Source organism: Psittacula echo (assembly GCF_963264785.1).
Source record: "Psittacula echo genome assembly, chromosome: Z".
NCBI lineage: Eukaryota > Metazoa > Chordata > Aves > Psittaciformes > Psittacidae > Psittacula > Psittacula echo.
Genome location: NC_137742.1, coordinates 44795532 through 44822394, shown reverse-complemented (window position 1 = coordinate 44822394; position 26863 = coordinate 44795532). Strand labels below are relative to the sequence as shown.

General features: G+C 37.4%; 1 protein-coding gene across 2 annotated transcripts; it reads right to left on the bottom strand.

Moving 5' to 3' along the window:
* NAA35 (N-alpha-acetyltransferase 35, NatC auxiliary subunit) lies at nt 1-26392 on the bottom strand. Of its 2 annotated transcripts, XM_080636721.1 has the most exons (24): nt 26313-26392; nt 25489-25565; nt 25047-25180; nt 24220-24253; nt 21698-21812; nt 20510-20584; nt 19106-19273; nt 18214-18280; nt 17466-17509; nt 16840-16890; nt 15941-16024; nt 14014-14128; nt 13331-13509; nt 12349-12408; nt 11121-11227; nt 10825-10891; nt 9483-9581; nt 7982-8160; nt 6180-6316; nt 4717-4784; nt 4329-4469; nt 1886-2008; nt 736-816; nt 48-119 (listed from the first exon to the last, which is right to left on the bottom strand). In XM_080636721.1, the coding sequence occupies exons 3-24, from the start codon at nt 25168-25170 to the stop codon at nt 60-62; spliced, it is 2178 nt and encodes a 725-aa protein (XP_080492847.1). In that variant the 5' UTR covers nt 25171-25180; nt 25489-25565; nt 26313-26392; the 3' UTR covers nt 48-59. The 2 variants fall into 2 exon arrangements, with proteins under 2 accessions (XP_080492848.1, XP_080492847.1); XM_080636722.1 differs by lacking the exons at nt 25489-25565; nt 26313-26392 and having other exon boundaries at nt 1-119; nt 24220-24664; nt 25047-25108.
* Nucleotides 26393-26863: the final 471 nt, after the last annotated feature.

Sequence of the window (26863 nt, the reverse complement as noted above, 5' to 3'; positions counted from 1 at the left end):
ACATAGATTATGCTCAGATATCCTACTGTCTGGTAGTTGGTATCCTACTCTCTTGTCTTTCAAACAAGCTTCACAACAGGAAAATATTTATGAGGGGAGAAGTCAAATTCTGGAGGAACCTAGAAATAAGATATTTAAAAACATCATACAGCAGTACTACTGAATTTAATGCTCTAAATGAGGGATACCCTGCAGATAGAAGAAAAAAAAAATTAAATAAAAAAAAAAAGGGAAAAAAATAATCTTAGCTCTTTAATGTCTGGAAAATATTCCAGCCCAGTTCTGGGTATGCCAATCATTCTCCAGTAGTAATGGGCACACAGCTGTAGATTGCTGGTGTGCCTCTCCAGTATGCTCCTTCATTATTCTATGGTTAGCCTTCTGCAGGAAGTCTGAAGGCCCTCTCTTCCCTCTGACCCACATGGCTCCTGCTAATCCTGATAACTAGCACTCTCCCCACTGTGTTCTTCCCGTTCTTGAAGAATGCCCGTATTCGCACGTCCTCTCACATGCACTTCCCAATTTTTTTTCCAAACATTTAGAAATGAGAGTATTCCATACTTATATAACTGCATCAAACTATTTCCAAGGGAACAACTGATTGTTACTTTCCCAACTCTTTTAAGAGTTAAGAGTAACTGTGGCCTGAATCTGTTCATTCAGCTGTAAGAGACCTGTGTGTAACACTGTGTGTAACACTACATTTCACGTTCAACTCAACTGGCATTTTCTTACCTTGGAGTCCTTTTTGTGGCCTCCTGCCAGCAGCTTCATGACCACAATATTGGGTTTAGCAACTTTCAGGATTCTATTGACCTAAACACAAGACAGCAATAAGTTTTCAAGTGAAAGATGTGATCTCAGAAGTATTTCAGAGATAATACTCAAATGTTTACATGCTTTACAACAGTCCTCTTACAGTATGAGTTTAATAGAGATCAGAGACATTTTGGATTTGCTTTTAAGTATAAAAGCTGGATTAATGAAATTTAATAAAGGGAATGCTTATTTTAATACTCACTTTTTTAATTCAACAGACCACAGAAACCACTGCTTTCCATGCTATGGCGAGTTCCAAGGCACTCATCCAAATAAAGGTTTAAACAGCCTTTAGGCATCTACTCCCAACAGTATGACACAGTGAGAAGGGGAAACTCAAGTATCAAACTGGTGGCTTTTTTGGGCACACTCATAACTACCCTGGTGAGCCTCAATCAGATGACTTGTGTGTGAATGCAACTGGGATCCAGGGAACAGGCAAGGATTCCTACATTCTCAGGAGAACCTAATCCCATAACTGTTTTTAACCCACTGAGATGCACCAGAATGAACATCCTCTTTTTCCAAAATGCAGTCACAGACACCTAGTTTTTAAGCGATGGACAAAGAGGGAGAAATTCCTAACTGTGTTTACAGCCCAGTGCTGAGAAAACTGCTCCAGGAAGCAAGTGCTAGACACAATCCTCTTTTCAGCCTGATGACATTGAAAACTATTTTTCCCACCTCTCAGGAATACATCTGAACTACTAGATTCCAAGTAAGTGAGGGAGGCATGTGTCACCTTCCTGGTAAAACTGATACACTTTTACAACAGGACCAGAAGGAAACATGCAAGATGGAACTAAGTTGCTATCTACTATTTAAGATACTCAGCAGGGAAAGGTTTTGGAACAGTGAGCACAACCTTGATTATGTCATCTAATGTACCTGAAACAGACCATTGTGTAAGACACCATCACTCTCCTCTCTCCACTCCTTAATCAAAGCACCCAGCTTTGCTCAGCATTTTGACAAAGTATATTTTGGATCCCAAGCAGATCCAGCTGAAAACAAATATTTATTCTACTATGAGCATAAATTTTAATATTTAATATTTCAGTCTTACCTCATAGTCTGGATTAGCAATATTCTCAAGAATCATTTTAGCTTGCTGGAAGTGTTTGCTAGCTGCCATGTAGAGATCCGATGACTGAGGAGGTGGGCTGTACTTATTTAAATCAGACATTTCCTAGCATGTTGCAGAAATATATATATGTGTATTAAAATCAGCTGCCAACAAATTTATTTTAGCATAGATACTTAAGGATATCGAAGAAAGGAGTTATCTAAATAATATTTTAAGAATACTTCAGTTGAAAACATTTAAAATGGCAAAAGCCAAGCAGCAATACAGTGCTTGATTATAGTGCCACAAAATACAATAAACTTCCCATACTCTTTGTAAAACAATCTCCTGAAGAACTTGTTAATTTGCTTTAATAGTGCCATGCATCAGGGTGTGAAATTGCAGGAAAAAAACAGGAGAGAAAAAAAAGTATACAGTATTATTTACTCAAATTAAGTTTACAGCAAGTAAGATAATGAAACTGTTCAAATGAATGAACAGTTAATTTTACACAATTTTGATACTTGCAACTTTTTTTTTCTTTAGGGATAAAAAACCCCTCAATGACAAGGAGAAAGTCATGATTGTCTTAATTTCCCCTACAAATATTTGTAGCATTAAATTAGGGAAAGTGACTGGCATACAAAATAGCACCATTTAAGTTCAGACAGACCTGTAAAAACAAAAGTCTGGCCACCAGAAATCTAAGTTCAACAAGAAACACCCAAGCTTCTGCACCTGAGGCAGAACACCCCACAAATCAGTAGAGGCTAATAACCAGCTGGATGAGTTGCAAAGTTACTGTGAACACCAAGCTGAACACAAGCTAACAAGGTGCTCTAACTACAAGCCTCATATGGGACTATGAAGTAGGAGTATGGCCAGCAGATCAAGGAAGGTTATAATTCTATACTCCATATTTGTGCTGTAACATCCAAAATACTGCATCCAGTGTTGGATCCACTCAGGTCAAGAAAGATGCTGAGATGCAGAGATGGCTAGGAGTCTAGAGCACATGACCCATGAGCCGGCAGTGTGTGCTCGCAGCCCAGAAAGCCAACCGTATCCTGGGCTGCATCAAAAGGAGCGTGACCAGCAGGTCGAAGGAGGTGATCCTGCCCCTGTACTCTGCTCTCGTGAGACCTCACTTGGAGTATTGTGTGCAGTTCTGGTGTCCTCAACATAAAAAGGACATGGAACTGTTGGAACAAGTCCAGAGGAGGGCCATGAAGATGATCAGGGGACTGGAGCACCTCCCGTATGAAGACAGGGTGAGAAGGTTGGGGCTGTTCAGCCTGGAGAAGAGAAGGCTGCGTGGAGACCTCACAGCAGCCTTCCAGTATCTGAAGGGGGCCTACAAGGATGCTGGGGAGGGACTTCATCAGGGACTGTAGTGAGAGGACAAGGGGTAACCGGTTCAAACTTAAACAGGGGAAGTTTAGATTGGATATAAGGAAGAAATTCTTTACTGTTAGGGTGGTGAGGCACTGGAATGGGTTGCCCAGGGAGGTTGTGAATGCTCCATCCTTGGCGGTGTTCAAGGCCAGGTTGGATGAGGCCTTGGGTGGCATGGTTTAGTGTGGGGTGTCCCTGCCCATGGCAGGGGGGTTGGAACTGGATGATCTTAAGGTCCTTTCCAACCCTAACTATTCTATGACCCACAAGGAGAGGTCAACAGACCAGAATGCTGGTGGGTAATCTTAATAGCAGACCACAACTACTTGAAAGATAGTTACAGAGCTGTCAGAAGGCAAATGCTTCTTGTTAACAGCAGACAAAAGAACATGGGGGGAAAGGTGATAAACTGCAGCTTGGGTAATTCAGACTGGATATTTGGAAAACAGGTGAGTAATGTCGCTCTCAATCTGGTTATCCTCAGACTAAATGGACCAGAAAAGTAACTGGATCAGGTTATTCAAAAGGGTTGGAGAATCTCCATCCTTTGATTTTTTTCAGACTTGGCTAGACAAAGACACAGCTGACGTGATCTGTAATGCTGCTTCAAGGATGAGAGTGGACAAGACAAGCCTCTAAAGGTCTTTTCCAACCAACACTTATGTTACTTAATACTCAAAATTACTTTAGTTTCCTTTTCCTGTTTGCTTGCTGTAGTAATAGAAACATGCTGCTATATGAACTGCAGCCAAAAAGTCTGAGAACAGGCTTCCAAGAGATCATATTTTCATGCAAACCAACACAAGCATCTCAAACCACCAGATCAGACCAATTTTTAAATATCTAGGAGTCTAATTTTCAAAAGAATTCAAAGCAATAGATTTTTCTTGCATACAACTAAAGCTAGAACTTCTTGCCATTTTAGCTTCTGCTTCAATACGAACTTTGAGATATTAAAGGCTCTTTTTACAATGACAACATCTAAAGCAGGTGAGTAAATGACTTACTTACGAAAGTGTGAGTGGCACCACATTTTAAGAATACTCACTTTAAACTGCAAGTAGTGGACTGGTGGTGGTGTTATAACACTGTTGAATGGAGCAAACCTGTGTTCATATCGAACTTGTTCACTGTCTAGTTCAAACTTAGGTTTCCTTACTTTGCCATCCATGTCAAATGCAATCATTGTCTAAAAAGGAATGGATAAATATAAAGAAGTGTTAGCTTTATGTTGTATTTTTCTGTGAACAAAATGAAAGTTGGTTTAGCTGTAACTGGTAAGATAGAAAAATAGTAGAAAATATACCATATCACACTGTAAAACTGAACTTAATTTCCATTCCCAGTAAAAATAAAAAAGGCATACAGCACATGCTTGATACTTATTACAGAGAAAAAAAATTGAAGCCAGTGTTCAGCAAGCACAAACATATTACCTTGTACATCCCGGCACACATATTTTGGTATGCTTGACTCATGGTGATCTCTCTGCTGAGAGGGCGAACTGCAAATTTCACACAAAAATTCTTTTTTTAATTCAACATAAGTACATACAATAATTTCAGATGGAAACAATTCTTTAAAATTTTACAAAAAATATAAAATTCTCAATTAGATTTCAAAATAAAGAAAACTGAAGCATAAAATGCATGGATGTGCATTTCTGCTCACCTAGCTCCTCATTACACTACATCTTAAGAGTCACGTGAACACAACACTGACATCCATGAAATAAGCTGGCCTAGACAGTTAGTGTTATTATACAACACTTAAGAATAATATAGAATTTAAAGATTGAAGTTGAGAGGCCTGTTTGCTTAGTTGATGGATTGTTTTTTAAACTTTGACACTAAAAGGTTAAAGCATTTTTATCCTAATAAGAAAGGATTTTTATCCTGATAATAAGCTGTCCTTTACTTTCCAGCATTTAACTAGTGCCAAATTGCCCCACACTTGGCACCTTTTTAAAAAGTATAAAATACAGTAGTAATTTTTAAATTTTGAGAAACAAAGGAATTTAGTTGATATGATCTTAAGGTAATCACATCTAATTGTTTGTTCCCCTTGAAAAGGGGACAAGGATAAACACACAAAGAAGAAGGAAGAGCAAAGAACAGAAGCAAGCTTCTGCATGGTGTTTATCTGCAATGTTAATGCTAACTCCAACATACTACAATCTTAGTAGCCACTTAGGCATGGCAAATCTGTATTAAATCTGTATCAAAAAGGTTTGAGTGCACTTTTTAGGTAGCAGGCTTGCATTTCTCATCACAGAGACTGCTATGGCATAGGAAGGGAAATTTTCATCTTCTCTTACACATGTACACCAGAGAAAGTGTGAGTTTCTAAAGGAGCTTTGCAAATCAGTACTAATACTGAATTAAAACAGGGCAACTCACCATTGTAAAATGATACCATTTAAAACAGTGACAACCATTTATTAAAGCTGGTGATATCAGCTTTAATACCTTCTGAAACCAAACAGAAATTACAGTAATACACAGAAAGCTTAGTCTTTGAATCTAGCTAGTCACAGAAAAAAAACAAAACAATTCTACAGGAATTACAGACTGTGGAAAGGTATAGGTAATTCCTCTGGACTTGTTAATTACATCTCACAGGATCAAACATATAACACAACTGGTGAAGCTGTGAATATATATGAGACTGGGTTTTTCCTGAAGACATATTTAAAAGTAAGTAAATACATAAATGGGAAACTCTTACACAGGCACTGACTTTTTAACTAAAAAAGTTTTACATTCAGCCTTCATAAACTTTATGACATTTTTCCTAACCACATCAGTGTTGACTCTTTAAATTCTGAATTTTAGTTCTACATGACTGCATAAAGGCGGAGGAAAAATGAGAGTCTAAGTTACACTCTACACACAGATACCTTTTTTCTTCTTCTTTGTTTTCTTACTACTACGGCCTTTCTGTTGTTCCTCCATTATTCTCTCCTCTGCCATTTGAGAGCTGTCAGCACGGCTCAGTGTTGACATCAACCATGCATACAGGAACTCTGATAGATACCTACAGTAAAAATAGTAAGTAGTGTTACATACTACAGTGAAAAACGTATTCATAATGCGCACATGCTCACTGAATGCCACATCATGTACTCAAAGAAGTAACAGTGGAAGACAACTTTTAGGGCACTTACACCTCTCTTTTGCATGTCTGAAATCAACAGTCTGTGATCTGTTGTTCGCTTTTCAAATAAGACATTACACAGATTCAAAGACACAGCTCAAGGCGTGCGAGTTTCTTACGCATTCACTAAGTGAAGTCTAAGCTTTTTATTATTTCAAAACCTGTATAAGATCGATTTTTTCTAGAATTCTTCCTTCCACTAGCAAATGAAGCATTTTTAAAAAAGGTACTATGTTCATACCTTTTCTAATTTTGTTAGGAACTACTTTTTTGAGGAACCCATGCAATTCTTTAAGATTTAAAAGAAATCTTTAAGAATTCTTTAAGAGCGATTTCTTAGTGAGCAGAAGAGTGTCCAATCTCTTGACTGACTTCAAATCAAAAGGAAGAGGAAAAAAAATGATAAAAAATTAGAAATTACAGATCTGGAGCACATGAAGACATAATACTTAATAAGAAGTCATAATTCAGAATGAAAATTGCTGAGAAATAAATGTGAATCTCATTTGCATGTTCCCTGTCAGAAATTTCCTCTTTTTTTCTATTTGTCCTTCTTCTATTCTCTCACAGTAAGGAGATAAAGCAGTTGACATGACTGCTCCCGTTAACAGTGCTTTAATTAAAATGGTGGGGGGAAACACAGGCAGGTAAAAAATACTGTCTTACAGAGAACTTGGTATTACTTATTGAGGTATACCTAAAAAATATTGCCATCATCTGCTAACTGTCTGAAGTGCTCATTTTCCCACTTAATGGTCAATCCACTAATGAAACAGCATAGAAACATAATGAAGTTCAAGTCATTTGAACCAGTCTAATCTCTCAGAAAGAACACTTACAGCTTATATAGTAAGAGCTTATTGGTAGCTTTACAGGAAACACACATCCAAAACCAGCAAAGTACAGAACCCTTAACATAGGAAAGTTCAACATCAAATTTTTAATGCTGAATCAGACATAAACCACCATTTATCTTTTGGATCAAGTAATCAACTACAAAAGTAATGTGAACAGAAGTGCAAAAAATAAAGAGTATTTTGAATCTACATAGTGCAGTCATTTTCACTACAGGCAGATGTCTCTTCAAATCTGCTCACAGGATAAAAACATTATTTTTATGTAGTCAACCTTCAGATTGAAGTCACAACTCTGAAGATCTTTTTCAAAATACTAGAGAGCAACAAGACTATTGATCTTTGTACTGCAAAATCAGAAAAGAATAAAGGGAATTGCTTTCATCCTGCATTTTCTTGTCTGAAAAAATCACCATATTTTTCATTCACTGTCATTAGAAGACAATTTTAAAAAGCTACATGACAGCGAGTTACCCTTTCAGGGAAGAAAACAGGTACACTACTTAGTAAGTCTAGAAAAGAGACCAACAGATTTTTTTTTTCCCACCACTTGTAATTTTATGAATAAGTAAACTAAATACCGTGTAGAGCAAGATTAAAAGAAATCATAGTTGAAGTCCCTCCTTTCAATATTTGCAGCTCTGTGGGAACACCCCTTCACCAACAGCTGTCAAAGCAAGCATCCTCTTACCAATATATGTAGTAATATTCATGCATACTGTAAAGTTCCAACTCAAATCCACTCAGAAGATACTGTATCATAATACGAAGGTTATGATATAGGACCCACGTGCCCAAGCAAGCCAAATGTTGCCTTTGTGGTTCCTGCTTCAGTAGCATACTATGGAGTGCTGCATCTACTTTCTCTGCCTATTGAAAAAGAGAGCAAAGTAAGAGATACAGGAGGAAGTGCATTTAACTGAAACAGCATCCAAGTTCTGCCAGAAATAAAAATCTGAATACAAATTGGGTCAGTGAAGCCACACTCCCTATTATGAGACAGAAATACGTTTTTACAGATATTGCCACCTATACAGTCTGGAGCTGTCAGAAAACAGGAAAGCTATTCACATAAGTAAATTCCGCTGCACAGAGAAATAAAAATGCTGCTCTGCATAATGATATCACAGCAATAATAGCTTTTTTAAATTTCATTTTTTAAAAAGTATTTATATATAAATTGTTAGCATTCACATTAACACTGAAACTCAATCTAGTTCAAGCTTTTATTCATTTTGCTATACCAGCAATAATTACCTGAAGAAAAAACAAACAACAACAAAAACCAAACCCAAAACAAAACTACCTGCATTGAAAAATCTAAAATTGAAAAATTTATAAGCTTAACATGCAAGACACACAGTGGCCCACCATTGCTAAGACCAGCTTAGCCTTCAAAAGTAGTTATATGGAAGACATTAAGCCTTCAAAAGTAGTTATATGGAAGACATTAAGTCCCCCAGTTGAAAGGTTACCAGTAGTCATGAACAAATCAATCCATATAACCTGCTACAAAGTGAAAAAACAGTGTCTCAGCTGCAGGACTGCAACAAACTCTCAACAAAATCACCTTGAGAGAAGCTGAAGCACAAATTATCTCATCCCCTCCACCACCACCCTCCAAGTTCCTTAACTGTTCTCCTTAGCACACACATCTTGGAAAATATTTAATTATTTCATGCCTTTCACTGCTGAAGAAATACATTTCCGGCAAGTGAAAATATACCTTTCCCTAGAATATTTCACTCCCCATTCTTGTGAAATGTTCAGAATCAGAGCACATTTTTGAGTTATTATTTTACACATATATTTTGAAACAGTTACAAAATTTTTCAGTTTACATGTTACATAGCTGCAAGACTGAATTTTCAAAGGTAAATAAAAGATAAACACAGCTCATCGATCTCACCCTGGTTACATCTTGCAGACTGACAGTTATAAACAGGATAGAGACTACAAGCAGTGGGATTACATAAAATTAATCTTAAAATGTAATTCATTTGTCCAAGAGACCTAAAAAGTCTTCGGATGAAACCTACAGACTTCCTGGGATGCATTTTAGGAATCCTTGTCCTAAAGATTTTAGGACCAAGGAGTTGATTCATTCATCTAGAATCTACTACCACATGCTCAACTCTGGTAGGAATATACCTGGAAAGAAAACTTTGCAGGCCTGCTGCCTAGGACATTACCTCATCTTGAAGGGTAGCAAATTCCTCAAGAATGTGACCTAGTTTATCTCTCTGACGAGCTCTATTGTGTCCATGGATTTGAATCAGACTACAGAATGGCTGAAAGAAAAAAAGGATAGTTTTAAATTTTCAATACAACTTTGAAAACTGCAGGAGGAGTACTATAATATCTATTTAGACATCTGTTCTATACATCCATATAAGGAGGTAGGTTCCTTAAGGCTCCCTACGGAGTGCAAGCTAGCAGGCAAGCAAGCTCTCTGGAGTGATACAAGAAGCGCCCGTTTCTCTGTACACAAGTAAACAATATTGAGAGAGCATCCTTTAGTAATCTAATTCAGAAGCGAATGGCTGTGATGAGAGGGAGATTTCTTATGCCTAAGTTCATGTGTCCAAGTGACCTGTATTAGCCAGCAGGACTACTCAGCATTGGTGAGGCTGCACCTCAAATCCTCTGTTCAGTTCTGGGCCCCTCACTACAAGAGAGACATTGAAGTGTTGGAGCAGGTCCAGAGAAGGGCAATGAAGCTGGTAAAGGGTCTGCAGCACAAGTCCTGTGAGAAACAGCTGATGGAACTGGGGTTTTTTAGTCTAGAGAAGAGAAGGCTCAGGGGGGACCTTATCACTCTCTACAACTACCTGAAAGGAAGATGAAGCCAGGAGGTTTCTGGTCTCTTTTCCAAAATTATAAGTGATAGGACAAGAGGTAATGGCCTCAGGCTGTGCCAGCGGAGATTTAGACTGGATATTAGGAAATATTTCGTCACTGAAAGGGTTGTCAATCATTGGAACAGGCTGCCCAGGGAAGTGGTTGAGTCACCAACCCTGACAGTATTTAGAAGACTGTAGATGTGGTGCTTAGAGATATGGTTTAGAGGTGAGCTTGGCAGTGCTGGGTTAATGGTTGGACTTGATGACCTTAAGGGTCTCTTAAACCTAAATAGTTCTATGATTCTCTTACATTTTCATTGTGTCTCTTAATAACTGAATCTTCTAAACCAATTTTTAAATTTTTTAAACTGGAGAGAGTGTAAAAATAATTCTGTTTTTACCAGCGCTATGCATTTGTTTTGTGACATGAAACTACCCTGTAGAGAGGTAGTAGGTGCAGATTTTTAATAAAGCACATTTTTAATGTTAGTGAAAAGTCTGGAAGCATAGTACAGGAAAGAAACAACAAAAATTACACTGGCTTATAAAAAGCATTACCATTCTAAGATGGCCAGTTTCTATAATTTTGCCTTCATTTCAGGTGTCTAAAGAAATTAGTCTCATTTTCAAACATAAACCTTGGAAGTTCTCACATACGCATAAACACGCTGCAATTGGAATGAATGCTTACCCGAACGCAATGTGTCACAAAGGAATCAATGTAGTCCTTCGCCTGGTGACTATTATAAAGACAACACCTAAAAGGAAAATGTCCACATACACAGATATGTTCATAAATGTCAGTCTACATAGCACAAAATTAAAAAAGAAACACGAGCGTAGCAACAGCAAATCGCAAGCACTAATACATATATACACACTAAGTACAAAACATACATGCTCTTTGTATGTCTGTCCTTGCTTTTGTCAGCAGAAATATTTTTTCAGACATGTAAACACATGCAACTAAACTCAAGATCCACTTACTTTGGAGAAAGTACTGGAGGACTGACAAAAGATCTTAAAGCATCTTTTACCATGTCTTGCATGAGATGTGTGCCAAACACCTTCTTGTTATCCACCAGAAAAGTTGTCTGAAAGTGAAAATGTGTTTTTAGAAACATGCTTTAAGTTAAAAGTAATGCTTCAGAAATTACACACAGAAAGCTCTTATGGCACCTGTATTCTATTAGAAACCTGTAAGATTGCTTTAAGAATTAAAATGGCTCAGATAGGTACAAAGCTACAGACAGAAACAGAGGCATATTAAGATCCGTCACTTCTGTGGTGTTCCCATGACACAAAATACAGCTCTATTATTTGCATAAGACAGTGCAGGTGAAAAGATTTTATTTCTTGGACTTTAAAGATGATTTATTAGACAGATGTTTCTGAAGATTAACAAAATAAGTTATGTGGTTTCCCTGGAAGCAGATAAAGGTAGATCTTCAGACTAATGTAGACTTTTTCCTACCCCTGTATATACTACTACTTTCACTGGTTATGTCTGATGCTGATTCCACTTTCCTCCATAAGTGCCATGTCCCTTTCTTGCATGGTTCTTCAGCAGCTGGGAAAGAAGCTCTGCTGCCATGCACAAACACATGTAGTGGAAAGCCAGACCAAACATTTTACTTGCCAATAGTTACATTTAATTGGCTTCATATGTGGTTTAATTGGGATCAAATGTAAAGAAGTTCTGACATCCTGGGACACCATAGTCAAATAAAAATCTCCTACAGGGAGGTATTTATTCTCAGTTCAGGAATATACAATATGCTTTCAAAGTTAAGCAAAGCAGTGAGAAGAAAAGTAATAGTCTGTTCTGCTCTAGCCATCAGTTTTACTGTTACAGTGATAGAAGCAGCCTATACATGAAATTCAGTTGAAACAGGGAAGATGCCCAGCCCCAAACTGAGACAGCATAAGGAGAACAGCATAAAAATATGTGTACAAGCCCAGCCTTATGGCAGAGAAAAAACTTTTAACACCTTCTGCTTTAATTAGCATGTATTAACATTATCTAAACAACAGTATTCAAGTGCTTTAAAAAATTACATCAGAACATGTCTCCATATACCTAATATTTACATATCTCCAGAAAATTATTTACTATATATTACTGATACACAGATAATATTTGAAAAAATAAGATGAATCCATATTTGTAACAGATGTATAAGTATTTTACTCAAAGACATATATTAGGACTTGCCTGTAACAAGGATCTTGAAAGAACACATGGTGATTGCTCACTAAACTCACAGAAAAAGTCCTAATTTACATTTAGGGAGAAAAAAAGACAATTCATGTCAATATGCCAGATTTTTTATATATACACACGTACTTATGTTATTATACATATAATAATGGATGGACTGAAACTGCAAATGCATGGATTTGCATTTTTTATATATATGTAATTATGTAAATACACCTGTATTTTGTATACACAAACATGTATACATTCAGATAACATAGCTTACACAACTTCTGAAAAAAAAAAAAAGCATGAATAATTTGAACAAATGAGAACATGCTATGAAGGTAAAATCTGTTTTTTCTTAAACCACTTGTTATTTAACAGTACAAAAAGCTTCTGAATTTTCTTCTTCAGATGCACCATTTAGAAGGATAATAATACAGAAAAAAAGATACTGTTAACATCACGGTGTAACTGAAACAGGTATATTACAAAACTTTTGTATTTATCTGGTACCAGAAGCTTCAAGCTAACACTACTTTAATTAATTTAACAGGAAATAGGAAAGCAAAAGATTCTAGTTGATCTTCTGATGTAACTGGCTTTTAGTCAGGGAACATTTGCATGGTAAAGAGTATTTCAAGCACTTAAGTGTCTTTTTATAAATATAGGCAGTAATTGAGAATAACATCACTTAAGCAAAAAAGCATTAGGAGGCGCTTAACTTTATGCTTATTCAAGGAATTTCATACTTAAACAAACATGTATGAAGTGTAATCTTGTGTAACAGGTACATATGCAGATTACTGCTTACTGAATCTGGAAAAAAAAAAAAAAAAAATTGCACACAAAAATGAGAATTACCAAAAGATACATACATACAGCCCACTTTCTTCTCCAATGAGAAACAGTATGTATATATGGAAAGATTTTTTTTACAAGTTACACTTTGAGATCTTATTTTTTGCTGTAAGTAAGAAATATTCATGCTTACCAGTATACAGTGCAAATTAGTCAGGTTGACTACCTCACATACAGCTTTTATTCGGTCTATTAGTTTGGAGAAATAATGGACCATTTCTTCCCTTTTAATTATTTTTGCATATCGGGGAAAAGTTGGTGGCAGCAGTCTCTGATTAACAAGGGGCTCAAAGCCCATCATAATAGGATGATCTATTGAAGGAGGAAGGGAGAGAAAATGAGAGAGAGAAAAATTCTCCAGATAAGCTGTTTGCAGAACTCACTTCAAAACTGAAAGTATAATATAAATTAAACAGCAAGAAGGTATTTTGTAGCTGACAGTTAACTTCCCAGAGACACTAACTACCCAACTGAGACAATGATTACTAAATAAAAAAACCCCAGCCTTCAGCACCTCAGTGTATACTTGTACAGACAGTGAGGTGGTGTTTCCTATTTCAAAATGGTATATATAATGATTCAAGTGCAATGCATGTAATCTAAAGTTCACATTACCTCTGGCTTTGAAGTGACAGCATTAATTTCATAAGAACCATAGTGAAATAAAATTAAGATCAAACAATGCAAATCTAACAGGTTGTATAAAAAGTATTAGTTCAAAGTGAGTAACGATAAACTTTTAGTATCTGTATTTAAAAAAAAATATCAAAACAACGTATTTAAGAAAGAAAAAAAAAGGTAAAATTTGATATGTACCTCCTTTAGTGGTATCATTCTGTGCCTGGATACCATGATGCAATGAATTCTGGATGGCAGAAAGCAAGTCTGCTGCCTGAGTCATTAATTTCTGAGCTTCTGCAACTGCACTCGTCTGAAAGGCAAGTAACAGTTATTCGTATTATGAATCTACATATTTTGACTATAGAATTAATGCTAGAATGAGGAAAACCAAAAAGTATTAGGATTCTAATGTTTGTGCACAACCAGGTCTGGAAAAAAAAACCCCAAAACAAAACAAAAACGCACCACCAAAAACCAAACCAATGACCAAACCAGATTTTTGTGCAATAACATGTTCTTGATATTTTACCTATGTATACATACATTTAACACTGTATTTTTCGCTATGTAAGATGAGCCTTAACAAGAACTACAGCTGAAAGTCTAGTATATACTACACGCAAGTCCTCTACTTTTGATTTGAGGGGAGTGTAAAAAAAACCTCACGTAACCCTTCTGCTATGTAGGACAGAAGTCTAAACTGCAGAGAGGAGAAAAAAAAAAAAAAAAATAAATTAAAATCTATCATTAGAAAAGACAGAATTCTTGAGAACACAGACATAATACAACCTATCAACTGAAGTTAAATCACTATATAAAATTAGAATATACCAGATGTCCATCAGCAATCCTGATTCATATTCTGCTGTTATCTTCTGACATCCTGTGAATCCAAATCTGTTAGCAAACGAAGTACCATTTAAAATAGCTCTCTATAAAAACTAAAATCTTGTTTTAAAGATACTGGAATAAAAATGCCTGATGGAACTACAAATATTTGAAATCTCAAGTCAAACTGAAGCTTGACTTGAGAAAAAAAAATTGCTTAAAACCCTCTGAAGATCTCATAGAAGCTGAACAAAACCTGTAGCTCTGCATAATATATGTTCACATACCATAGCATCCACACATCTACCAAAAGAAGAAGCTGCTAAGCATATCTAATTCAAATCAATGTAACCATGATATAAATAACTTAATCATACTTCAGCAACACTGAGATAATCTGATTTTGGCACAGATAATTAATTGATAGTAGTTAGCACAGAATTTGGTTGTACATCAATGTAGATCACTTCTGTGTCAGTTTGATTTGTGATATAACTAGTGCAGAATGCAACTACTCTCAATCACTTTTTCCTCAACACTGATGTTTATCAATGATAAATACTTGCACCAAACTTTCATTTAATCAAGGTCTTTTAAACTATACAGTTAGTGGCTGCTCCAACAGCAAAAAAAAAAAAACAAACCATGCCACTTAAGAAACCTGTTTATTTCTCTATGCAAATGGAAATAACAATAAGTGATAGATCCTTGTCTGAAGAAAAAACTATTCAAACAAAAAGCTTTGTTTTATGTGATGTGTAATTCCAGTCCTTTGCACTAAAACATGCGGTTCCTTCTTTCCCCCCCTCAACAAATGGGAAACCTTATATGCAAAAAGGCAGGCAAACTGCCTGCTTGGAAAGCTGTTATATTCTGCTTCTCAGACCAAAGAAGTCTAGATATGAATTCCACACGACGTCAGAAGGAAAAGCTAACAATTCTCTAGACTTGGACAAAACATTGCCTCATGTAAACTAACCCCACAGAAACAGACTGAACTCAAGAAAGAAAAGGTTTGTTTATGTGTGTGAAAACAGTAATCCAAAACTCAAATATTTTTCTATCAGTGTTCTAGAATAAGTATTATATTTCTCTGCAATGCCACAATAATATCAGCAACTAGCCTTCCCTATGTTTTTTAAAAAAATGAACTAAAACTCCATGGTTGCCACTGTAATGATTTACTTAACAGCAACATCAATTCAGATCTACAGAATAATTGTTTGACCACAGAAAATGAAAAATGTGGATTTCACAGGATCACAATGTGAACACAAAGACCAAATTAACGTACCTCTTTTTTGGTAAATGCTATTAGAACAGTCAGTAGTACCCGGGTAAATTTGACTCTGCTGAACACAGCTAAGCACTGTTGATGCTGTAATAAAAACATACTGCAAATTATTAAGCAGTACACATTAAATCCTTAAAGTTATTAAAAAAAAAAAAAGAAAATCTACAGACTTACTGAAGCATGCTCTCTCATCTCAAAAACATGGCATCTAGTACGATTCTAAAGAAAAATTATATAATTTATAGAAGAAACCTCTACTGCTGTCAGAAAAGCACTAACACAAAAACCACTAAGATACTTTAGGTAAAGCACAACCATTGGCTGTACAGCTACCTCCTATGCAAATGCCATTCAAATCTCATCTTAGGTGAACAATCACAAATTATTAAGCTGATTTTCTCTCATTTTTCCTGAGGCTCTCTGTTAAAAGTAACTTCTGAAGAAAATTACATTACTGGGAAAGGAAACCCACACCCTTCTAAATCAGCCTCGTCAACTCCATCAATTATCACTTCTTCTGGAAGGAGTTAACACTGCTTTCACTCACTTTTCCTACTTTCTTCTTGACAGGGATGCTGCCAGCAGCAGTAAAAGCTGCTGGGAAGAGACAGAGGGAAGAAGGTACAGGACAGATAGGACCACCTGCCTTGCTAATGGCTTTTTCTTGAGAGGCAGGTGCATGAATGGCAAATCTGCAGCAGCATCATTATTCTGCCCTTAGAATAAACCCAGAACTGTACCTCTTCAAAGCATAAAAGCCTATCGGCTAGCCTAGGATTTGTTCAGGGCCATGTTTAATGCAGCAACACTGGTGACACATATTCTCACAAGCTGTTACTGATTAAAGGCAATGATGGACTAATCCATGAAATCCATAACAAAGGTAAACAATTAATTACTTCAAGTTCAACTTCTGGATCTCTCTCTTCTCCTTGTCGACTTCGAGTGCTCTGGAAGGTAAAGGAATTTCAAATATTTTTTTAAAATTGCAAAGGTAAGCTACTGAAAATCCCTTTACCCACTTCAGAACATTCATCTCTTAAATAATACTAAAAATCAGTTCTGAAGTTCAAAACTTCTTAATATATAATCTAGGTTCTTGAATGATCCAAGATTCTCCTATAGTAATGAGACCTATCTCAGCCCACTTTGCAAATAGACAAGGAAATTATATGAACATTTTATATTGTCAGTTGTGGTAAAAGTAGAGTAAGTGACTTTAACATCACACAGCATACTTGCATAATAGCCAGAAGTGAAATACATACTTTCTGTGCCCAGCCCAGTGTTACATTCTACATCATGATTTCACCTACTAGTAGGTGAAGCAACTATTAAAGAGCTTAGCAAGGTCTGAAGACTTCAGCATCTTTAGCTAGCAGGCAAACTACCAGCATTACAGAAATTCTTCAAAAAAACCCCACCATTTAGTGACACGAACCTGCCCCATTCTTCATAATCCAGCTCCCTCTCTATGTTAAATATACTTGAAGTGTAACTGACTAAGCGAACATGAGAAAAATACCTTCACTCGTCTTTGCATGTCATCTTCTACATCTTTTAGCATACCTGTAAAAGTCACAGTACAATTAAAAGCTGAAAAGCGTTCCTAGGTACACCTGCATCACTTAGGTGAGAAAAGTATTCAGGGGTAATCAAGTTTTAGTGCTTTGCATACCCACTACCCAAACACAACACAAAAAAATATTCTTGTGAGGAATGGTAGGGATGTCTTACAACAATAGACAAATCCAAAAACTTACATTGGACTTACTGATCCAAAGCTAAAGTTTCACAATTTTTCTAAAAATAATTCAGTAGAAAGCTCATTTATTAAAAATAATGCAACAAAAGGCCAACATATACACTTACATATGTACCTAACAACATACATATTCATAGCTTTAGAACTACTAGATTTCTTTTCCCTTAAAAGCTATCTGTTTAGATCAAAACAAATAGTGAGGCAGACAAGAATTTAAGCAATGCACTTTCTCAGTGGTGCATGTCTCTCTCAGTCCTGGATGAGCTCATGCCCAGCCAAGTGGTGGGCACATCTAAAAGCACTCGTTCCACTTCTCAGGCATTTAAAAAGAACAACTGAATATTTTCTTCTAGGAAAAATAATTGACACGTCTTTTTACGAAACCACCAATTTTCACAAGACTAATATAAAACGTAAGATCAGATTTCTAACAATTCACTAGGTTTGTGTGAGTGTAACCAACATGTTCAAAAGAGAGAGATAGATACACAGAAAGCACAAACTGTACCTGTAACTCTAAGATCTGTTACACTGTTGGCCATTTTAAATCCGTAAGTCATTGACTGAAAATCTTCCTAAAAAATAAAAACCAAAGCAGCAATATGTAGTGAAATATAAACAGTAGTAGCTACATTTTCAAATTGGGATTTGGGGATTTCTTTTTGTTCAGTTTAGTTTTTTTGGGGGGTTGTGTTCTTGTTGCCTTTTTTGTTTGATTTGTTTCACGTGTTTTTGTTTAACTACACCACGTATAAAAGTTTGGTTTTCTTCTGCACAACTAAGTATATCTGTGGTTTGGGTGACATTCCTCTCCAAATCCAGCTTGGGGTAATTATTTTCTAAATAAATTCTCAATACCAGTATGCCCTTCACATTTTCATCAAGTCCCACCCTATCAAAATGTTACAAGAACTATGGATGCGAAATACTGTTTAATCAATTTTACATACAGTCAGTAAGAACTGACTTGTCCAAGATCATAGGAAACAAAAATTGGTCTAAGCACAGAAACCCAGACTCTGATTCCACTGCTGGATGAACATTTCAGACAAAAGTCAATCATGACTATCTGAAGTAGGAAAATAAAAAATTAAACAGGAAGAAAACCACAAATAACACTGATTTCAAATGGTTAGCCACAAGACTTGAATCGCTTCTTTAGTAAAATATTTGTGACTCCAATATTCAAGTGAATTACAGGAAATATTATGAAATACCTTCACTGAAGAGAACTGCATTTTAAAGAGATACGTCTAATACTTTTAGGAAGATGTACTGCTGCTCCTAGAGTACTCAATCAAACTGCAACAAATTTCTCTAATATATTGTTTTGCAATATATTGTTTTTTGCATTATGGAGCTATGTATAACATTACATATACATCCACTGTAACACATACCTCCTCAAAAACAGCTGCTTTGTTAACTTTTTCTCTGGCAATGTCACAGATTTTTAGGATCCCTAGAGCAAAAGCCTTCATAGCAGGATCTTCTATGAAGTCTGGATTATGAATATAAAGGCAAGTAAATACTGTCTGTGCCAATGAATGTCCCTCTAACCAGGTTATCTAGGGAAAAGAAAATGAAATTAAATGTTTTACTCATGAAAGCCAAGTCCTCATTGTTATATCTCCATTCTTTTCCCATCTCACTGTGCTTCAGTAAGTCATTAAGGAAGTCCCTAACATGACAACCTTCCACCTAGCAAAAAAAGGGCAAGAAAAGGTCTCACAGCCTTTGTCCATCTGCTAGCTGTGGCAGGCAGTAAGTTACTAAACCTTCCGACAGTATGAAATTCTATGTTGGATGAACCTCTTTCACACAGTTCAGGTCTAATCTCAGTGACTTAGACATGACACTAAGAAACCTACAGAATTATAAGCTTCTTCTATACAAATGCAGAATGAAAAATGCAACTGGCTATGAAAAAACTCAGGAACATTCTGCATGTTCTCTTCTACAACTTGTAGCTTCTTTTCATGATCCTCTCTTACTTTCATGCTGCTTTAAGCTACAGGGAAAGCTTCAGTAATTTAAACAATAATTTCTATCTTGAAACAGCTTAAAACATGGTAGGATCAGATTCTTAATGACCACTGATCTGTTTCAAAAAGGGTCAGTATGGGGCAGTGGGGGAGAAGATGAATTATGTTACACCATATCAAATACACACTGACCTTTACATACCTTTTTGGACTAAACTAATTTTAAATACTGGTTGATTTTTTCTTTTTTTAAAGTAATTTTATTGATGTGATTTTAAACAGTACTTGAAAATAATCTGTGTAATTTACTGGAGGAAATTAAGACATACATAGAAAATAATCACAATTAACAAATAACTGATAATTTGCTTATTCCTTTTCTGAATGGATTTAGATATTGTCTTTTTTTCTTCAAAATTCCTCTGTAAGCTCAGTCAATACTGGCTGCACAGAAATGAGCAAGAGTGCTGTAGGTTACTGCACACTCACTTTTCAACACATTCAAACACCAATATACAGCAGGCAGTCAGACAGCATACATTTAAAACCCACATATTGTAAAACTTTTTTACAGAATTAAAAATGCTACCAGTTCTCTTCCATAATGATTTCTTGTAATAGAAAACCCCAAAACTAAAATTATGCATCTTATAATAGCCAACGTAAATATCTACAGGGCAATTAAAATACTAAGTATGTATTTTCTGCTTGGTCAGTCTTTTCTCTTGAGTTCTACTGTTTTTTTCATTTTTTACACTGGATTAAAGGATTATATTTTGTAAGGAAAATAATTTAATGCTAAGAGCTGGAAATGCTTACCAAACAGCAAAAACATGTATCCATTATTCCTACCAGCTCAGGTGAAGTGAGATCCTTTATTTTAATGGTGCCATCCTTAGAAAATAAAGAAAAAAAAAAAAAACCTTAAGACTATAGAAGTTTAAAGGCAAAATACAAGTTATTATTTGTAAAGCCAAAAAGGACTTTATAATTCAGTTCAGACTTAAGATTTGTACACCATTATCTTTACTGATCAACTTCATAACGTACCTCAAATTCTGAAAAAACTTTGCTTTCCCATCGTGTTGAACACTGACCAAATATAAAGATATCCAAAGAGAAAGCTAAAATAAAACTTCTGATTTGCAAGTAGCAAATAAAAGTTCAAAGCCAGTTAATGGTCAACACTTAAATTACAAAACAGTATGTATAATCATAATAAAGATTGAACAAGGAATAATATATAGGACCTATTCTTTTAAGACTGAGTTTTACACCGCAGATATTTGTAGATTTATTGCCTTCAAGGTATGGACCAAGGCAGCAGCAACCCTATTGCTTTCATTTTATTTGTCCAGCGTTTGCAACTCTGCATGCATTCTCATGACTTAGATGACCAATATTTTAGACAAAGTTCTCTTAGTCCATTCAAAACAAGATCCACAATAAAAAATATTTTTCCTTTTGTGAATGCATTATTTTTTCCAAAATAACAAAGTCTTTCAACATCCCTTCACCAATTTATCTTGACTGTGTATCAATAGTTAAGCATTACTAACAACGTTAAATTAGCCAGCTTCTCTTCAAGGCTACTGAACCACTATGTCTCATAAAACGTAAATTTCCAGCTTTTGTAAGGAAGCTGGTTTTCATCCAGCTTAAAGAGGAACTAACTGATACATCTTCATAAAAAAAGACACATTTGGGGAGGCAGAAGGTAACTTGAAAAAAACATTTCTGAAATGTATTTATCTGAGCTATTGATACCACCCAATTTCACAGTACTTTTCACTGGAAGAGTTAGCATCATTATGATAATGTGAGTGAGAAAAGAGGTAAATATCACAAGCTATTTCTTACTTAGCTATCTAAATTAAAGAAGAAAAAACTAATTTTAAGTAAAGATTGGAAACGCTAATTATGCTGAATTGTGCTTAACTGCCATTTAACAAAACTGTATCACACTTTTACAAATAGTGTCATCAAAATCAGAGAAGTCACACAAACCTTAATAGCTTGCTCAAAGTTAAGAACCTTCCTATTCACTTGGTTCCCAATCATACCAGCATCCATCTTGGGATCCATCATTTCTATGGCAGACATGGCTTCAAAAAGACCAAAACTAAAACACCAATAAAAATATGTTCTGAATGAAGTTACTGTATACAAGACAGTCTTTATAAAACAGTGTAAAAGAACCTATGTCAACAAACTGAGCACACTGTATCCTGGCTACAGACAATAAAGAAAGGCATCTGAACATCACTACTAATCTTCAGAGATCATGATTTTCATGAATTTGAGGATCTCTCCAAGTAAAAAAACCAGATGGCTACACAAAAACTCAGCATTTTTTGAAAATTGAAAATCAGTCCTGAGCCAAATATCCCACTACTAAAGCTATGCACACGTTTCTATACACCTCAATGACATAACATGTTAAGTGACCTTTAAGATAACAAACTGATACTATATGGACAACCTGGTTTTTATTATACTACATCCATAAACCCAAGCAAGGTATGTCTCCCACAAACTAGTGATGACATAGACTGACAATAAGATACACTGAATATACCAACTTTGTTTAAAATGGGCATGTTAAGAAAACTGATAGAAAAAAAACCCAGCATGTGACAATGAATCACTTGTAGTAATGGCATAAAAGCCGCAGGAGAGCCACATGAAAGACTGGCCTACAGACGGAAAGGATATAAATGCAAACTGTATGCTTTTGGTACATGTAATATTGATCCAAACTTCTACATGAGCATCTATTATAAAAAAAAAGTTATTGCACATGTACGAATTCTAACTCAGAAAAGCATATTTGATCTGAAATGCTCTCATGCATAAAATTATACCTCAAAACTCTGATTTGATTCTACTAAGTAACTACTTGGTGACATTCCTGCATACATTTTTAAGCAGGCTTGTATTTCATAGAATGATTTTGGTTGGAAGGGTTATTAAAGATCACCTAGTTCCAGCCCTCCTGCCATGGGCAGGGACACTTTTCTTTGGACCAGGTTGCTCAAAGCCCTATCCAACCTGGCCTTGAACACTTTCAGGGATGGGGCAGCAACAACTTCTCTGGGCAGCCTGTGTCAGCGTCTCACCACTCTCACAGTAAAAAGCTTCTTCCTATTATCAGATCTAAACCTGCCCTCTTTCAGTTTAAAGCCATTCCCCAGTGTCCTGTCACTACAGATCCTTGTAAAAAGTGCCTTCTCAGATTTCCTGTAGGCCCCCTTTAGGTATGCAAAAGCTGCTCTAAGGTCTCTCTTGCAGGCTGAACAAGCCCAGCTCTCTCAGTCTGTCTCCATGGCAGAGGTGCTCCAGCCGTCTGAGCATCTTCATAGCCCACTTCTGGGCTAGCTCAAGCAGGCCCATGTCCCTCTTGTGTTGAGGGCCCCAAAGCTGAATGAAGTACTGCAGGTGGGGTTTCACCAGAGCAGAGGGGCAGGATCACCTCCCTCAGCCTGCTGATCACACTCCTTTTGATGCAGCCCAGGACACAGCTGGCTTTCTGGGCTGCAAGCACACACTGCTGGCTCAACACCCTTAAGTCCTTCCTCAGGGCTGTTTTCAATCCATTCTCTGCCCAGCCTGTAGCTGTGCTTGGGACTGCCCCGAAACAGGTACAGCATCTTGTACTGCGCCTTGTAATTTAATAATTGTAGTTATTAATTTGTAATAATTTAACAGTGTGATCCTGTTTATTGATCTATTATTCCTAAAACTGGCACAGGTTGTCCAGAGAAGTTATGGCTGACCCATCCCTTGTAGTGATCAAGGCCAGGTTAGACAGAGTTTTAAGCAACCTGGTGTAGTGGAAGGTGTCCCTGCCCGGGGAAGGTGTCTTTGCCCATGGCAGTGAGGTGGGAAATAAGTGATCTTTAAGGTCCCTTCCAATTCCAACCATTCTACTAAATAAGCACTTTTTTCTCATTCAATTTTTCTTATTCAGAAGACTCATGTGGCTGAACAATTTTATCTTTAAGGTATGTTAATCTTGCATCATGTTTTAATGAATTCAGAAAGACTTTATCACATGCTTTTTTTTAATATATTTTTTCTTAATCTGTAGAGCTCTCTATTTCCATTTTAGCATGTCATTTAAGAGTTATTTTAAAGCATACTGATTTTTATCCTAAACTTGTTAGTGACATTTAAAGCAATCAGATTTAAAATCTTAAAGTCTTTCTGGCATTTTTTTTTTTTTAAGCATGTCCAAATAAAATAGCTCAAAAGTGTCAACACCACTGATCATAATATGTGTTACCAACTTCTAAACTACACTGATTAACTGAAAATATAATACTGGCACAATAAGAAATGTTCAGCATGTTAACAAGTGCATTCTGTACCTACTGCTGAAGACAAATGATATTATAAATACTTCAACAGTTTTATTTAAGGTAAAAGTTTAAAAAAGCTTAGTTGATACTGCATGACTTATTAGTAAATATTTACATACTGGCACTAACCCTATCTAAAAATCAGAACTATCCCACAGGCATACTTACAGCTTGTCATGAAGCAGTTCTCCTAATTTCAGTTCTACAAAGAAAGAGAACAGGATAAGCAATTAAAGTCATTCTTTTAGTTCAACTCTTCCAGGACACACCTGTCACTCACAAACTGTCTTATCCCAATAGAGAACAAGGTGTGGGACATAAACCAGGTATTACTACTCTGCCTTCATTTGCTTTCACTTAAAAGCTCTTTCAAGACTGCAAGTCTAAGTTCCTCAGTTTTAGCTCGTCTCTCTCTGCTATTCCAACAGTTAAAGGGGTTTTAGAATTACCTAGTAGCATTTGAATAGCCTGGAACACAGAACAACAGTTTTCTGTGCTTCTTCATGCAGAAGTCAGATTTTTTTCCAGGGAAGTTTACTGAAAACCTTGCTTTTCCTCTTTACTTTTAATGAAGGCTTTAGATGTGTTTTGTAGGTACACAAACAGTAGATCACTAAGATCAGAAAACGTACAGGAGAAAACAGTGTTGATTATGCATGGAAGAATGAGGTTTCCATTTGGCAGAAGAGATTGCAAGAAAAAAAAAAAAGAAAAGCAAAGATAAAAACCGGTGCAAAAGTACATAAGATGAAAAAACACAACAAGAAAAAGACACTTATGTAACCTGGAAAAGTAAGCAAGGTGAGGTTCTTCCGATATTTTCAACGTCACTGTTAACTTACACAGGAAGGTCTATGGAAACACAGAACCAATGTACTCCATTCATCTGTAGTTTGAACCTGAGCCAAACTATTACTTAAAACACCTCAAAAAACTATACTTAGTCCTCCAAAGGACGATTCCAAGTCTTCTCAGAACACAGCAGTACAACTCACCTCTACAAGCTTCTTCAAAATCCTGTGTTATATCTACCCAGCTTGTATTACTCTTTTCCATTCTGTCAGGCATACCAAGTTCCCATCCTGAATCATCATCTTCTACTGATGCTTTCATAACCATGATACTGCACCTTTAAATCCGTATCAGAGACAAGGCACATTATGTACAAATTAGAGAAAGTGCTTATGAGACTTTTTTTTTATCTTTTTTGAAGAATCAGGTGAGAAAGAGAGGCTAACCAACCTGACTTCAGTTAAATAGTAACATTACATAATACCAGCCAAAAAAAAAAAAAAAAGTATAAAAATGATTTTAAAATTTTCTTGGTCACTATTTCTCTGCAACTACCCTGTAGGCTATGGAACCTCTTCCACTAAGGCCACCAGAACTCTAGCAGTTTTAGTATCCTTAACAGAGCCATTACAAAGTGTGTTTTACCAAATCAGAAGTCAAATGGGCAACAGTATCAAATCCTCTTGATGTAGATACCACAATCTTCTTGTTGTTGTTTCACACTATCAGAAAGACACAAGGAATCAAAGAGAGAACTGTAAAACTGACCGCATGTTTGTTATTTGCACAAAGTGTATCTAAACAAGTTTGTGAAAACAGGCATATTTCTACGGACTTCAGCAGAAACTAATATCAAAATTACCGCAGGAATGTTAAGCAACTTCAAGATGGCATGTAATTTCCAAACTTCCACCTACTAGTTATCTCAAACGGGTATTGTGCTTTTGCAATCTTGAGATACGCGGGGCAGCCCCGAAAGATTGTACATTCTGCCGGTCAGTCTGTCTTTGCGATCGATACCAGAACCGTTAAAGCTCCCCTTACCTGGTCGGAGATCTTCCAAGGGTCACCTTCGAGCCCGGCAAGCTCTAAATAGCCCCCCCCAAAGCCGCCACGGCCGCTTTATCCAGACCCTCCCGGCGCTCCTATTCCCACATGTCACGCGTCCCCACGCCCGGCACTGTCTCGTCCCCGGCTGCCCGGTCACTCCCCGGGCCCTACCGAGGCACAGAGGCGGCAGCCAGCCTGAATCATGCCGTGTCTCCCCTACCCCACCGCGTACAGGCACCCTCTGGGGCCCTCCTGCCCCGCCGCGGGGCAAAACCGCTGCGAGGCACAAGTGCCGCGGGCTCGCTCCATGCTCCCTCCTTGGCTGTTTTTGCCTGGCAAGACGCTAAGCAGTGGCTCTATCCCAAGCGGATGAGGCGGCGGCCCACCACCGCGCGGGGCACGGGCCCAGAGCAACTCACCGCCTCAGCCGCTCTCGGTCCTTTGCTCACCGGCACCGCCCGCCCGCTCCCTCCTTCCTCCAGAGCGAACCCGAAACCCGCGCACGCGCACCCTGCTGCCAGCCCGCGAACCTATCCTCGGTGTTCCCGGCGCAAGCGCACTCCTCCTCCAGTCTGGGCTCGTGGGCTCGTGCGCGCGTGCGCCAGCAACCGGCAGCGGTCTGCGGGCGCGGGGTTCGCGGCCGGGCGGCAGTACGGGATGAGGAAGGCAGGTGGAAGCCTCATGGAGGGGTGGGCTGGGGTCAGCCGGTACGTGGATGCCGTGGGTCCGCCGAGCTCGGTGCTGAGGAGGATGCCCTGAGCCACCCGTTGTGTGAGAGCGGCGCGAGGCTGGGGGAGAAGGGAAAGGGAGGAACAGAGGGAGCCTTTCTCTGTAGACCAGGGAGCTGGGAACGCTCGGCTTGGTCTGGCAGAACACTGAGAAAGGACCTGATGCCTGACGGCGGTGCGGGCGGGTGGGATGCCCTCCCTGAGCTAGAGCACAGGGTCTCTGTCCATAGATCTGACCCAAA

Excerpts from the sequence above, each read along its gene's own strand:
- NAA35 (XM_080636721.1), bottom strand. The coding sequence starts at position 25,170 with ATGGTTATGAAAGCATCAGTAGAAGATGATGATTCAGGATGGGAACTT. Across the intron at positions 13,510-14,013 it reads GAATGATACCACTAAAGGAG|ATCATCCTATTATGATGGGC; the intron begins GTACATATCAAA and ends CTCCTTCAATAG. Across the intron at positions 817-1,885 it reads TTGCTAATCCAGACTATGAG|GTCAATAGAATCCTGAAAGT; the intron begins GTAAGACTGAAA and ends TCTTGTGTTTAG.